Source organism: Lathamus discolor, chromosome 13 (assembly GCF_037157495.1).
Source record: "Lathamus discolor isolate bLatDis1 chromosome 13, bLatDis1.hap1, whole genome shotgun sequence".
Lineage (NCBI taxonomy): Eukaryota > Metazoa > Chordata > Aves > Psittaciformes > Psittacidae > Lathamus > Lathamus discolor.
The window spans coordinates 4,614,783-4,628,859 of record NC_088896.1 but is presented as its reverse complement, the minus strand read 5'-3'; the positions used below and the strand labels follow the sequence as shown (position 1 = coordinate 4,628,859).

At 38.1% G+C, this 14,077-nt stretch overlaps 1 protein-coding gene across 1 annotated transcript in view; it reads right to left on the bottom strand.

Moving 5' to 3' along the window:
* TBCD (tubulin folding cofactor D) overlaps nt 1-14,077 on the bottom strand; it is a 123,445-nt gene that overhangs the window by 108,597 nt on the left and 771 nt on the right. The window contains exons 3-8 of the mRNA XM_065693733.1: nt 9,753-9,803; nt 9,462-9,559; nt 8,643-8,744; nt 6,599-6,742; nt 5,759-5,814; nt 1,855-1,987 (exon numbers count right to left, since the gene is read on the bottom strand). Coding sequence (XP_065549805.1) covers nt 1,855-1,987; nt 5,759-5,814; nt 6,599-6,742; nt 8,643-8,744; nt 9,462-9,559; nt 9,753-9,803 — 584 coding nt within the window. The remainder of the gene's footprint in view (nt 1-1,854; nt 1,988-5,758; nt 5,815-6,598; nt 6,743-8,642; nt 8,745-9,461; nt 9,560-9,752; nt 9,804-14,077) is intronic.

The following is a 14,077-nucleotide window of genomic DNA, read 5'->3' as shown; positions in this document are numbered from 1 at the left end:
GTTTAACAATATGTTATCTTTACAAGTATGTTACAAAGTTCTTAATATTAAACCCTTGAAATAAATATTTCCTACTCCACTTAAGCACATCTCCATACACACATACCTGCACACATATTCTGAGAACCTTTATTCCCTAATGATCTAATTCATGCTTACATTATAGTAACTAAAATTAAAAATGGAAGACTGAACGCAAGAAAGGTTTTAAAAGCTCAGTCTGCTCATAGCTATGAACTGGAACACGAGTTAGGAGCTATAGAACACAAATAAAACTGGCCTGAAATGCTTTCTCCTATCCCAGAGAGAAGGAAAAACTAATGTAAATGCAAGAAGGCTCCTGGCTTCCAGGTATATTGTATCACATTCCAGTTTCGATTCTACTTGTTCAGTATTCACCTGTTTCGCTTAGTATGCACTAATGAACAGGTGGATAGAGCCAAAGCCAAACTCAAAGGAATTATGACAAAACACTAATGTATTATACATCCTGCAGGTCTCATCATGCACCTAGAATGGCAAATAGTCAGTCTCCCTTTCCAGATCTGACAATAAAATGATGAAACATCATTCTGTCTTTTGAAACATACTGCAATGCATACAAATAATGCTTCCTCCTGCTTAAGCAGCACGTCCTAAGTTATTCTAAATATAGATCATTTCTTGTATCTTCTGATTTGGAAGAGCTGCTAAGGAGGAAACAAAAAACAAAAAACAGCCAAAAAAACACACAGCACACACTTGTTCCAGAACTTTGCTTTGATGTTTAGTAACATACTGTGTACGAGTCCTCACAGCTATTAGTTAAGAAGAGCTGCAAATTTATGCAAATGATAGAAACTTGTACAAACACCAGCAAATCCTTAAACCTGTGCAAAGACTGGTCAAGAGCAAGTCATCACCTCCACTTTGGTCAACAACAAAAACGAGAAGTAACAACTCCAGCTGCACGAACTGCTCCATTCTACCCAAATACATTTAAGACATCAAAATCAAACAGATACCAAAACTGTTATTCAAGTGTTTCAAAATGCACACCAACACTTCTAAGGGTGTAAAACTACAAGCAAGATTTTATAAAAAGATATTCTTTGAATGTACAGCAGATACATTGAGTGGTTGAGGTATTACAGACTTTCTCCCATGCACAATATATAAATTTTAAAACCCAAACTAAGAATTCAGCACTTCTGAGTCTTAAACTATTGTTACTTAACAAGGCAAGGAGCATTAAACAAAAAACTTGTTCAGATTAGCAAGCAAAACCAGTGGAAACAGTGCATTTTCTCAGACTGCTGAAGGACACTAACAAGCTCAGTATGTCTCAGCAAAACTATTGAGAACAAGATCCAAGTTGAAGAATGGATAAAACTTTCATAGAGTCATTTGCATTTTGGTTACCAGTTCTGAAGTCTAGGAGAGACCACCACTATACCAGAAGCCCAATCTCTGCATTTTATACAGTTACATTTTTTCCATTTATTTCAAAGGTTTTGTTCAAAGAAAAAACAAACCAAGCAAACAAACCAACCAACCCCAACCCAAACTGAATTCTGAAGTGATTACTGATATATAATCAGATATTTAAAAGCATTTTTGAGAGTTATTTATCAGTACCTATACTGGCAACTTTCATTCGGTGAGGACAAGAACACTTCAAGAAAATATACATATATGGGAAGTTACAACTTGCAAACTGTTGTGGAGGAAATTCTAGCAGGACATAACCTTATCCTGTTTTAATAAACACACATAAACTCTCTGTGCATTTGCTATTAAAGGTCTACCATGGCAGTATCATATGCCCATAAATAAAACCATCTATCTTTTAAAAAAAAAAAAAAAGGTATTTACCAGGGCCTGGAGCATGCCATTCATAACAACAGTGCCCTCCATGGACTGGAAGGAGGATTTAGATATCATGGAGAGTGTCCAGTCCAGGAAGTCTGCCATCCTTTTCTGCTTGACATCAGGGCGGACAATAAATCTGTCACAGCAAAAAAGAAAAGAACCAAACACTGCAGTTACTAACTTCATGACTTTCAGTGAAAAATATTTTTCCCTGCTATACAAACTGGTTGCAGTTCCTAAATACAACTCTCCAGTGGATATTTTGCTAAGTTGCTGAGGGTGGAAACACTCCAAGCTACCATAAATTCAGCCCTTCTGTCTCCAAGCAAGGCTTTGACCCAGAATTCCACTTTCACTTCAATCTATAAACTTCTATGCTACAGATTTCTCATCTTAATTGTAAAGCAACAACCATTCCAAAGTTCCATCAGAATTAGTGAAAAGCTCAAATACAAGGATTCTCTCCACCATTCTCACCAAGAACAGCTATTTTGCACATCTGAAAATGGGGTGTAAGTCCACAGTTAGTCCATGCTGCAGTGTTACCAACCAGGCCCATATACAGAGTAATTATCAGTGCTGCACTGGGGTTTTGTATATGTGAAAAGGTCAAACACTTGTTATTTAACACACTAGATGGGTCAAGAGATGTGTTTTCACCTATCTTAGGGCAAAAGAGGTACATTATGGTTAAACAACTTCTGTAAACCTATAATCATCAGTGCCAAGCAAGCTACAGTCAGGGCATCTGCTTCAGTTAGCTGATTTAGTGCTCCTAGCACTTAAAAACAAGCAGAGATTCAGACTAAATTAAGAAACTTTGTTCTTAATGCAGTCAAAGGAAAGAAGGTACGTGGGAAAGCCCCAAAAGTACAATTCATAGTGCTTAAAGAAAGATATATGCAGAGCCTGTAACTGGTTACTTTATACACCTACAAAGTAAATGAGGAACTGTGCCAAGAGTTAAATAACGGGAAATATTAAATACAGAGAAGACAGGAAACAGTGAGCATGTATGTGATCACTTGAATTGTCTTCAAAGTCAGTATCTGTTGTGTTCAGCAATAAAACAGTGAGGATTCAGGGCAGGGGTTAGTTGGGAGGGTGGTTTGCTTTATAACCAAGCAGCAAGGACACAGCCTTCTCTTGCACAACAGCACAAGTGAGAGAAGTAACCTGTAAAGTAGATGAACTGGTTCCTAGACCCTTTCTTAGCCCAAAGGAGTTTAAATCTTATTTTCCCAAAGGAGTGCCATAACCTCCAGACTAGAGGCAAGATAAGCCTCATCCCCTCCTACTTCAACCAGGTCCCTAAGCAGACAGAAAGGAGAATTCATGAAACAAATTCCAGCTCCTCTGCCTCTGATAAGTAAATTACTTCAGAAAACGGGATCCTGATGGTTCTCTTGAAATTCATTAACTCTTTAAAGCAGGAAGCAGAACCCAGACTTCCTCCCAAAGCAGTTCCCTACTCATGTGTTACTGAGTTAAGATTCCTGTATCTCATCTCTTTCCTTGTCCTTGGATTTTCGTATTCCTAAGAAGAAGCAGCAGTGATCTCTTCTCAGAATAACTATGCCCATTCATTAAAAAATTGATCTGTGGTATGAAAGCAGTGAATCCAAGTGCACCAAGGCCAGAATGCTTTGGACCCAGCTGTTCCAATTCCTGGTGAAGTGTTTTAATCACAAGATTATTTGAAAACAGCGTTTTCATAATAAACTAAATACTTACAAGTACCCTAGATAGTAACCTTCCTCCCATTACAGCCTTACTCACCGTGATGCAGCTGGTACTAGAATCAGCTTAATGTCTTCGATCACCTTACTTGTTACTAGTATATGTTTTTAATAATACCTAATTCACACAATAAAACGGAGGTGAAAAGAACATAAGACAACTGATAATAACACACCTGCCCAGTACCCTGTGTTTGGATGCAAGGCCCTTATGAAGTCCCCCTGAAATCCAGGGTTGAGCACTGCATGAGGACAGTTTTGTTGAATACACTGCTGTATTCAATCACATGACTATATATATGCTTCCACTAGTAATTTAACAGATACCCTGGAGTACAAATGAAGCACAAATTCAATTACCATAATGTTATGAGTCTTTTTAATACTGTCACCCTTACTTGAGAAGGCTTCCAGACACTGGATGTACCTTCAAGAGTCTATCCTAGTTTGCTGATTTGCATGTTTTTCTGGGGTTTTAGGAAGTGTATTTGGCCACATGAATGCTCAAGAGTAATTCACTCTATGTCACATTTCCACCTTAAAACCTCTGCTTCTGACAACCTGTCACAAGGCAGATGACCAATGCAAACATAAAAATGCTGGAAAAGCAACTTCCAATTCTCAATTCCAAAATGACTGCAAAAACCTATTTACGACAAGGAGAGAAACCTACATTCTGTCACATGGAAATAAGTATGTAACAGTCAAGTTTATTTATTGAAGGCAATTCAAATTATTAATGCATTCACTTAAATTTGGCTCTGAAATATTTTGGAGCAAATCAGAAAAGTACAGGACTAGTCACAAGAGAACTGTGATTCTGATCTCAAACTCCTTCATGAATTTTCTGCATGACTCTGCCAGTTCTAAACCAAAAGTGTTTGTTTTGTCATGAGATTCAGAACTGCACCATTATACTCAACTAAAAACACATTTCTAAAGCACTGAGTCCTGTGACTGAAGCTCAATTAATTTAAAGTACACAAACAGTTATTTCCCCCCAAAAGACAGTTAGGATCTGCTCTACTAAATGTTATATTTAATAACTATTTTGATACAACTAATTCTCTTAATCTGGAGAAAAAAGTTAAAGCGGATTTTATTGTTCACACCAGCTACCCACATCCACTACCATCATTTCACCTTGTTCGCTCACCTATAGAGCCTCTGCTCCTATAGCTACACTGGCAAAACTATGTTGGCAGAGCCCCCTAGTGTAGACAGAGTAAATGCTGGTGTAAAGATTTTTGGAAGGGTTTTGCCGGCTTTAAAAAGAAAAAAAAAAAAGAAGAAACAAATGACAAACTGAGTTGACTGAAGCCCTCTTCTGCTAGAATATACTGGAATATGAACTATGATATATACTGGAAAAAGATACGCCTGTACCGGCACAGTTTATGGTCTAATTCACTTTCATATGCATCAGAAATGAAATCTTCACTAATAGAGGAAAGAAGAGCTACAGAGGTTCATTATTTCAATTTTATAAACAACCCCACCACCAATGTGTCTGAAATGACACAAAAAAACCGTCAAAACAACTGCATCTCTGTCACAAATTTTTGGGTGTTAAGACCACCACGTAAAACAACTGGACTTAGAAAGTTCCGTTATCGTACACCTGTTTAGTTTGATGAATTAATTGACAACAATAAACCTAAGAAAGCGGAAGTACTGTTTTCTGGATGACAGAATGAAGAAAGGGACAAGACGGATATTAAGAAAATTAATTCTAGCACTACTCCTTCCTTTTACATAAATCCCAATAGGAAACATCAAGCCAGTAATCCTACATACCAATTTTCTGTTCAGTGTGCAACACACTGCAAAAATCAGCAGCAACACAAAGAAACTGTACCTTTCTGAAACCCTGCAGTACAAACATTGAAAATTGCCCTGGAAGGCAACTGAAGAGTATCCTGTTAACAGTGAGGATCTCTTATCACTTCTGGTAGGTACCTGTTCCTCTAGTAAGCAGAAAAAAACCATAGCATGTCCAGTAACAAACACTCTATTGGATCTGATTCAGGCAAGTTTTACATCCCACATACAGCTGGCAACTTCCAGTCCTCCCAATGCCGTCATTAGCAGAGTGACAGACAAAAATATGGCAGGAGAAAGGGGAACTAGCTTTTCCCTTTCTGCCAAGAAGCACAAAAGAGACTTACTTTGAAACCAGCACAGCAGCTGCATCTCGAGCCTTATCACTGACAACCAAGTAACACTAAGGGTAAAAGAAAACTAACTGTAAAGCAATGCATACATGTAGATTTAATAACAACTACATGACTTTGTACATGAATATACTACTTACGATTACAAACATTATGATCATATATTTTATGTAATTATGATTACAAACTGAGCTTAAGATTGTAAAACTATTAAAATTCCCACTTTCTGTATCTCAAACAATGAAGTCTCCCTTCTAGTCTTTCAAAAGTGCTACTACAAACCTACAAGAGATAAGCCACTTAAGTACTGCAAGTGTCAAAAGCATAAGATGTTCAGGTATTTGTGGAGAGGGCATGCTGTTTATTTTTATCTTAAAAGGCTGACAAGTCAAACACTTTGGCTTATGCTTAGTGAAACTTTATTACCTTTGTGGAAAATTTATCATGCAGTCATAGCTTCCACTGTTACTAATCCTGACCAAAAGCTGATTTTCAATATAAATCTTCAAACTTGGCTTTCAGAAAAAGCTGGCTACTGTTTTCAAATGCTAAAAGCTGTTAACATCATCTAAGGCATGCAATCATATCAGATAGTTGTAAAACAAGACAGTTTACTGCTTGTGAGAGAGTAAGTAACAGTCTCGGGTATCTGACACTAAAGCAGCAAAGAACATCTTGAAGATTCCAAACTACAGATAAATCCTTTACAGATCAGATGCAAAACATATAGGCTTAAACAATATTCTGAAACGACAATAATTTATTACATACTGAAGATTAAGCCTAAGAAAAACACTACAGGTTGGAAAATATTACAACAGGTTTTATACTTACTTTTGCTACTGTAAGTATGCGATCCATTGTGGGCACACGAGTGTGCCCCTCCTCAGAAATATTGCCATCAAAACGGGCCAGATCAAAAGGAATCAAGCATATCATGGAGAGCCATAGCAGAAGCATGTAACGAGTTTCCCAAGTCTGGAAAAGAATGGTAAAACCGAATAAGCACTCCCTTTTCTGCGGTATATTCCAACAAAGTGCCTGACACACAAACTACCCACTGGCTCCAAGGAACTTCCAGAGTGAGATGGTAAAAACTCTGGACCTGAACACTGAAACACCAAAGGAGACAGAACTACAAGCAAATCCAAACAGGAAAACAGTAACAAAATTAATGGACCCTTCCCTCTGAATCTAAAATCCAGACAAGTTTATTTCCTTCCCAAAGGAAAACTACATGTTGCTGTTTTCCTGTTTGCTCCTTCTTCCCTCAGCCCATTTGTGCCTCCAGTCACAAATATGAGAGAAATAGGTTCTTCTTCCTAATTTCTTATGTATTGCTGTCATGGGTTTACTGAAAGAACTTTGGATGCGTTTCGTAAGACAGACATGAAGGAACTTTTACAGGCTTTAAAGCTACTACAACAGCAGCAAAGTGATCAGAATTGATAATGTTTATTATGAATTTATTTTAACTTAGAGCAGAGATACAGTTATTGTCTTCAGATCCATTATTTGTTACTTGTAATAGAGTATGATCTCTCAAAACTAATCTGCAGTAATAAGCCTTCCAGAATTTTTACCTTTCCTCAGAAGAATAGGAACTATGGTATGTTGGACTTGATGATCCACATGGATCCTTAAGGAAGGATCCTTAGGGGTCCCTTCCAACTCAGGCCATTCCATGATCTCAATCCATGCTTTAAAATTATTTGCCTAAATACTTTTTCCAAATCAGAATTCTTGCCCAGAATATTCCCAGCCAAATAAAACTTTAAATGAGGACATATAAGGAATTGATGGCACACTGTTTCTCAAACTGCAAACAGGTAGGAAAAAACCCTGACGTTCTAGAGTTATTTTTCACACTCAAGAATGTATTATCAAAAAGCAAAAATTCCTTACGCCATAACTGTGACGTTTTCTCACCTCCCTCCTTTCAAAAGAAAAGTGGAAGAAAAACAAAACAAAATCAAAAAACCTCACAGATCTGAAGATAAATGTTAATGGATTGGGGAAGAAAAAGACATTTTTTTGAAATTAAACAAGGAAAATGAACTATCATCTTCATTTCCTCACCAAAATAGAAGTTCTCACACCAACTTTAACAAAACCCCAGGGTTTTAAAACCAACTTCTTAACATAAAGAGGGATAAATAAATAAAACTTAAATACTCCATTTCATTTTATTTTACTTTTATGACTTCCAAGGTAAATTAACATGACCCTTAATGATTTGCATAGCAGGAAGAGGATTTTTCAGTTACTCCTTTTACAAGTTCAGTATCTTCCACTGCCTATCTTACTAAGTTGTTTCAATTAATTTGTTCCCCTATATGAATGCTTAGAGATTTTACTTGCACCTCTACAACCATCACTCCTAAATCCTCAGAACATGTCCCATGAAACAAAAACATAAAACCTCTTCTTCAATACTAAATTTCTCTTCTGACAAGATGACTATCACGCTAAATCACAGAATAGTTTGGGTTGGAAGGGACCTTAAAGCTCATCCAGCTCCAACCCCTGCCACGGGCAGGGACACCTTCCACTAGAGCAGTGTGCTCCAAGCCCCTATGTCCAACCTGGCCTTGAACACTGCCTGGGATGGGGCAGCCACAGCTTCTCCTGGCACCCTGTGCCAGCACCTCAGCACCCTCAGAGTAAAGAACTTCCTAATAGCTCGTATAAATCTACCCTCTTTCAGCTTGAAGTCATTCCCCCTTGTCCTATCACTAAAACCCAGATGTTCAATTAACACTGGACAGGGTGCATCACTCCTTTATACACTTTCTTCCAGATTTTTTTCTTAACACTGCTCATCAGCTTTTTCTGCTGGAGACACAGAAGTTAAACAAAAAGTAAAGCAAGTTCTCACCTCAGGATCTTTTGGATTCTGGTCTACAAGCATATCCAAAACAGGCTGTAGATCACGAACTTCATGAGGAAACAGTGGGAGGAAAACTTTGTATCCTCTCACCTGTAACAGAAAGTTTTAAAATTTAATAAACCATCTGGCATTGTCAAGTGCTGAGGAAAAGTAAAATACCCTTTAAGGAACTTCTTGTATATGATCCTCATGTAGTATGAACGTAGGTTATGAATTAAGGTCCTAAATACCTTGAGATTTTTGCATTTTACAAACTTATTAAAAAATTAATGGATTGCTAATACTTAAACTTGAAACCAAAGGGCTGCTGGGAGACTGCCTAGTTCAACTCTCCTGCCAAAGCATGGTCACCCACCACAGGCTGCCCAGGACCATGTCCAGTAGGGAATTCAGCATCTCTAGGGATGGAGATGCCCCAACTTCCCTAAGCAATCCACTGCAGTGTTCAATCCTCACACTCAAAACATGTTTTCCCATGCTTAGATGGAAATTCCACGATCCATCCAATTCTTCATCATACTTTACCATTCCTTTTAACATTATGATTTTGGTTTTGTCACTCAGTATCTCAATGTCTGCAATTCTTCATAGGCCTTTTTTTTTGTTTTTGCATGCAGACCTTTATTTTTACCACTCTGGATCATTAAATAACATAAACTATCAGAGAAAATTATAAAAAAAGAAGAACTACTCTTTCACAGTACTTAGTCGTTTATTTTACTATTTTTGAAGGTGTAGATTTTTTTTTATTTAAATAACAAATAATAAATTGAAAACAAATCTTTCCGTTACATTTGGGTTTTTTACCTTTGTAATAATGTAAAGAAATTTAAAAGCCAGGTGAACAAGTGGTGGAGGAGATCCGCTGTCCCGTACTATATCCAACAACAAAGTCATCATCCACTCTAATGAAAGGGAAGGGGAAAAGTTAGACTACATGCAGTTAGCTTACAGTTTCTCATACTTCTAATAATAAAGAGAGGTAGCAGTGTTATAAGTAATATAAACCACAGCAAACTTGTAACGCAAATATGGACCTTCTAGTTTAACAGATTTTCAAGTATATACACAAAAAATATTTAAAGATGACGTTCATACCTAAGTGGCGATCCAACAAGTGAGGTTGCTCCTGGTACTTGTCCATTATACCTGAAAAGGAAGGTATCTTTAATAAACTAGTCAAAATAAAGGCTCTCACAGGCATTAATTGCAAGATACACCCCAATTCTATCCAGCTTTAGCTTAAGATTTCTGTACCCTTGAGCTAGGTACTGCCACCACCTGTAAGGAAGGTCAAAAAGTAAGAACACTACAAAAGAAATAACTGTAAAAATACAGTTTGTGCCCTTCCACAGTGCAATCATTTACCTACACTGAACCAAAAAGCCTCTCACACTACCGTGATCAAAGCTCACAGCACTCACTCAGTTTGCTGCTGTCCTTCACTGCAGAGCTCCTTGTGCCTCTCCTTTCCTAAGCATCACTTACCAGCACACCATTTCTGAGGGAACTCTGCAAACAGAGGACAACATTGAACCACTATAGACTGCAGCTGCTTCAGATGTACCAGCTTTACAGTAGACTACTACCCACACAGGACCAGAATACTGCTTTACACCTTTCTGCCCTGCTATTCACATCTTCTTCATTAACATATGGAACCCCACTTACTTTTACACACTTTTCTACTTGTTGTCGTGTCAAATTACTGATTGTCTTTAAAAACACAGACCAGGATATCTCTTTTCTAACCCTGAGGCTAATACAGCCATGGGGAAATTCTCCCTGGACACACTGGGCTTCACCACAAGGCTGTCTCCCCTCCCATGCCTGGAACATATTTAAAGACATAGTTCTACCACTGAGGATCTGTACTGAAACAGGGTATGGGCACCATAAAATTCTTATCTCTTTCTTTTGAGCTACCTTACTATAGCAGGAAAAAACCCGACGCAGTACTGCTTTGCAAGTGAAGATGCACTTCACAATCCTCAGAGCTAGTTTTTCATTTTGAAATAGAATAGAGGAAAGCATCCAGCAAAGAACAAAGAATTCTTGATAATTTTTAACCTGGACGAATATAAACTGTAGCTATTACTATCTGTGCTCCTCGAGACTTTTCACATTACTTTATCTTGCTGCAGTAATATGTTATTTTTCCTTTTGGGAACTGACTTAAGGAAAGATAAACTGAATATTGAAAAAATACAAAAAACAAAAAACACCCCAAGGACAACTTGCCACAGTTTTCAGAACCAAAGGCATTTCAATTTACACATAGAATCAACAAAAAGCAACTGCAGAAACGAGAGCTGGATTTCAGAAGAGACCATCAGCTTAACCAGTATTGCACTGGAGACTGCCAGGGTCTTTTTAGATATCTGGTCAAAAAGTAGCTTTTTAATTAGAAAACTAAAATACTTTCTTAATCTCTCCTTTTCCTGCATTCATGTTTCTCACAACTTCACTCCCTATCCCTTTTATCCATTTGTCACATCAACACTTACATTGAAGATATAATCCAAATTCAACAGTGCTGCAGTTGACCAGTGGATGACACTGCACAACCACTTTCAATGGTATCCTTGGCAGGTATTTGTGCAATTCCACTCAGACACCACAGTGCTGCCTTTTATCAAGAGGGAAGCCTGAGCTCCTAATCATCAATAACTTCCTATTGTAGTTAATGATACTTTGTTCTGAGTTCAACTGTAACAGTTATTTTTCTCCTTTTTAGTAGCTGATGCAGTGCTGTGTTTTCGACTTTAGTCAGAGAACAGTGCTGATAACACACTGATGTTTTTAGTTGTTGCTAAGTAATGCTTACTCCTATCAAGGGCTGTTCAGTCTCATGCTCTGCCAGTGAGGAGGGGCATGGAAAGCCAGAAGGAGGCAGAGACAGGACACCTGACCCAAATTAACCAAAGGGGTATTCCATACCACAGCATGTCATGCCCAGTATAGAAACTGGGGGGCAGTTACCCAGAAGGCCCAGATCGCTGCTTGGGTCAGGCTGGGTATCAGTCGGCAGCTTGTGAGCAAGTGTATTCTCTCCCGTTGCTACTTCCTTTGTCATTATTATTACTGGTGGCAGCAGTAGTAGTTTTGTGTTATACCTTAGTTACTGGACTGTTATCTCAGCCTGTGGAATTTACATTCTTTCAGTTCTCCTCCCCATCCCTCCTGGAGCAGGAGGGAAGAAGAGGCGAGTGAGTGAGCGGCTGTGTGGTTCTGATTTACCGGCTGGGCTTAAACCACGACATACCTTAAACTGCAAATGACAGAATTAGTGAATACAAGAAATTCCATCAACACTCCAAACTACAGCTCTCAAGCAGATAAGGAATTTGCTGTTAAATTCTATCTCTTTCCAACTTGTTTCCCCATATCACAGTCCAGCAATCTAAAATGAATCCCTAAATCTAAATGCTGAAGAGAATTAACTGGAAAATAAATTCTTTAAATGCTGTTATTTAAAAAATAAATCAATAAATGAAAGTTCCTAATTCTTCCTACAAAATCATGGTTGCAGATTATACGCTCTGCCTGTTGGGTTTAAGCCCAGCTGGTAACTCAGCACCACACAGCCATGTGCTCACCTCCATTTCCCCTTCAACCCCCAGGGGGGATGAAGAGAAGAATCAAAAAAATGTAATCCCCATGGTTTGAGGTAAGAACAGCCCAATAACTAAAGTATAATATAATACTACTAATACTAAAATGATAAGAGAAATAACGAGAGAATATAAAACTAAAATGGGAAAGGAAAAAAAACAACAATAAACAGCAGTGATGCACACTACAATTGCTCACCACCCACTGATCAATACTCAGCCTGACCCGAGCAGCAATCAGTCCCTTCCAGGTAACCCCCTCTATTTTATATCCTGTGCATGACGTGCTGTGGTACGGAACACCCCTTTGGCTATCCTGGGTCAGGTGTCCTGTCTCTGCCCTCTCCTGGCGTCTCTTGCCCCTCCTCACTGACAGAGCATGAGTGACTGGAAAGTCCTTGATCAGAGTAAACACAACTGAGCAACACCTAAAACATCGGTGTGTTACCAGCATTATTCTCAGACCAAAGCCAAAACACAGCACTGCACCAGATACTAGGAAGGACAAAAATAACTGTTACAGCTGAACCCAGGACACCTCCAAACTTCTAACAGTCCACCAAAAAAATGAGCAACACATGTTTTTGCAAATGCTTCAGAGACCTGAGTTAAAATCCCCTGTAAGTGATGATCCCTGCCTTATCTGCACACAGATTATTCCTTAAGCTTCAACACGACATCCCACACGTTTAGCCCTTCACCATATTTGGGACAGTTTGCCCAAATGAGAGCGAATTATCAAAGGATCAAATGGTACAACACTAAATATTATGACAAAGTATTGACCAACATACTTGTACCTATGAGTTTTATGTATATTAACACTGAACTGAATGGGCAATGATGCGCATGCACAAAGTTCATAAATACAATTTAAATACACAGAGACAGTACACGTGATATGGAAGACAGAGAAGTATAGCAAGGTCATTGGGTGGAGATGAAGATAGCCTTTCAGACACAGATTTCTTCAATCATGGCTTCTCTATCCCATCAAAATCAATCATTTCACCTGTGATACCGAACAATCAATGTAAATATGAATGTCCTTGCTACTTCTTTTTGAACAGTTGCATGCTCATCATTAACCTCCTCAGAACAGTTATGTCAACTAAGTACAATATTACTGAGTAACTTCTGCAGGGTCAGATTTCCAAATTTAGGGCTTTCTGGTTTATTGTCTGCCTACCTAGTCTCTTTTTGTCCAAAATGCAGACACTGGATCAATATTTTGACTGCAAGTTTTTTGGTTTTTTGCAATTTCACCATTTTTGCAAATGTACTTGCAAAATGTTACTTCACTTAATTCAACTTGTAAATATAAGAAACTTGGAATGAACTTCTGCAAATCACCTGGTCAGAATATTGGATCCAATACCCAGATGTGCATCGTAACAGGTTAATTACAAAGGCCCTGCTACATGTACCTAATTACACACTTCTATGTTCAGATGAGGTCTAGAAGCAGAATCGCTTTCATACAGCACAAAAGCTCAGTTACTAAGTCAGATCCAGGTTGCCCGCTCTCAGAAATAATTACATGATCAGCATGGATTCAGCTGCCGTTCATATTTCCTATGAAATAGAAAGTAAAAATACTATCACTTTAAAGCTCAAAATGTATGCATTTTTAACAAGTGATAGGGTACAAAAATTGCTTTATTTGACAGACATAAAAACTTTAACTACGCTATTATCTCCATTTGAATGGAAAACTGGAAGCTAAACATGGGTCAGAATTCAGATTTCTTAAATCTGAAACCTAAGTTTTTATTTACAGTGGTTAAATTGTGGAATACACACCTGGAA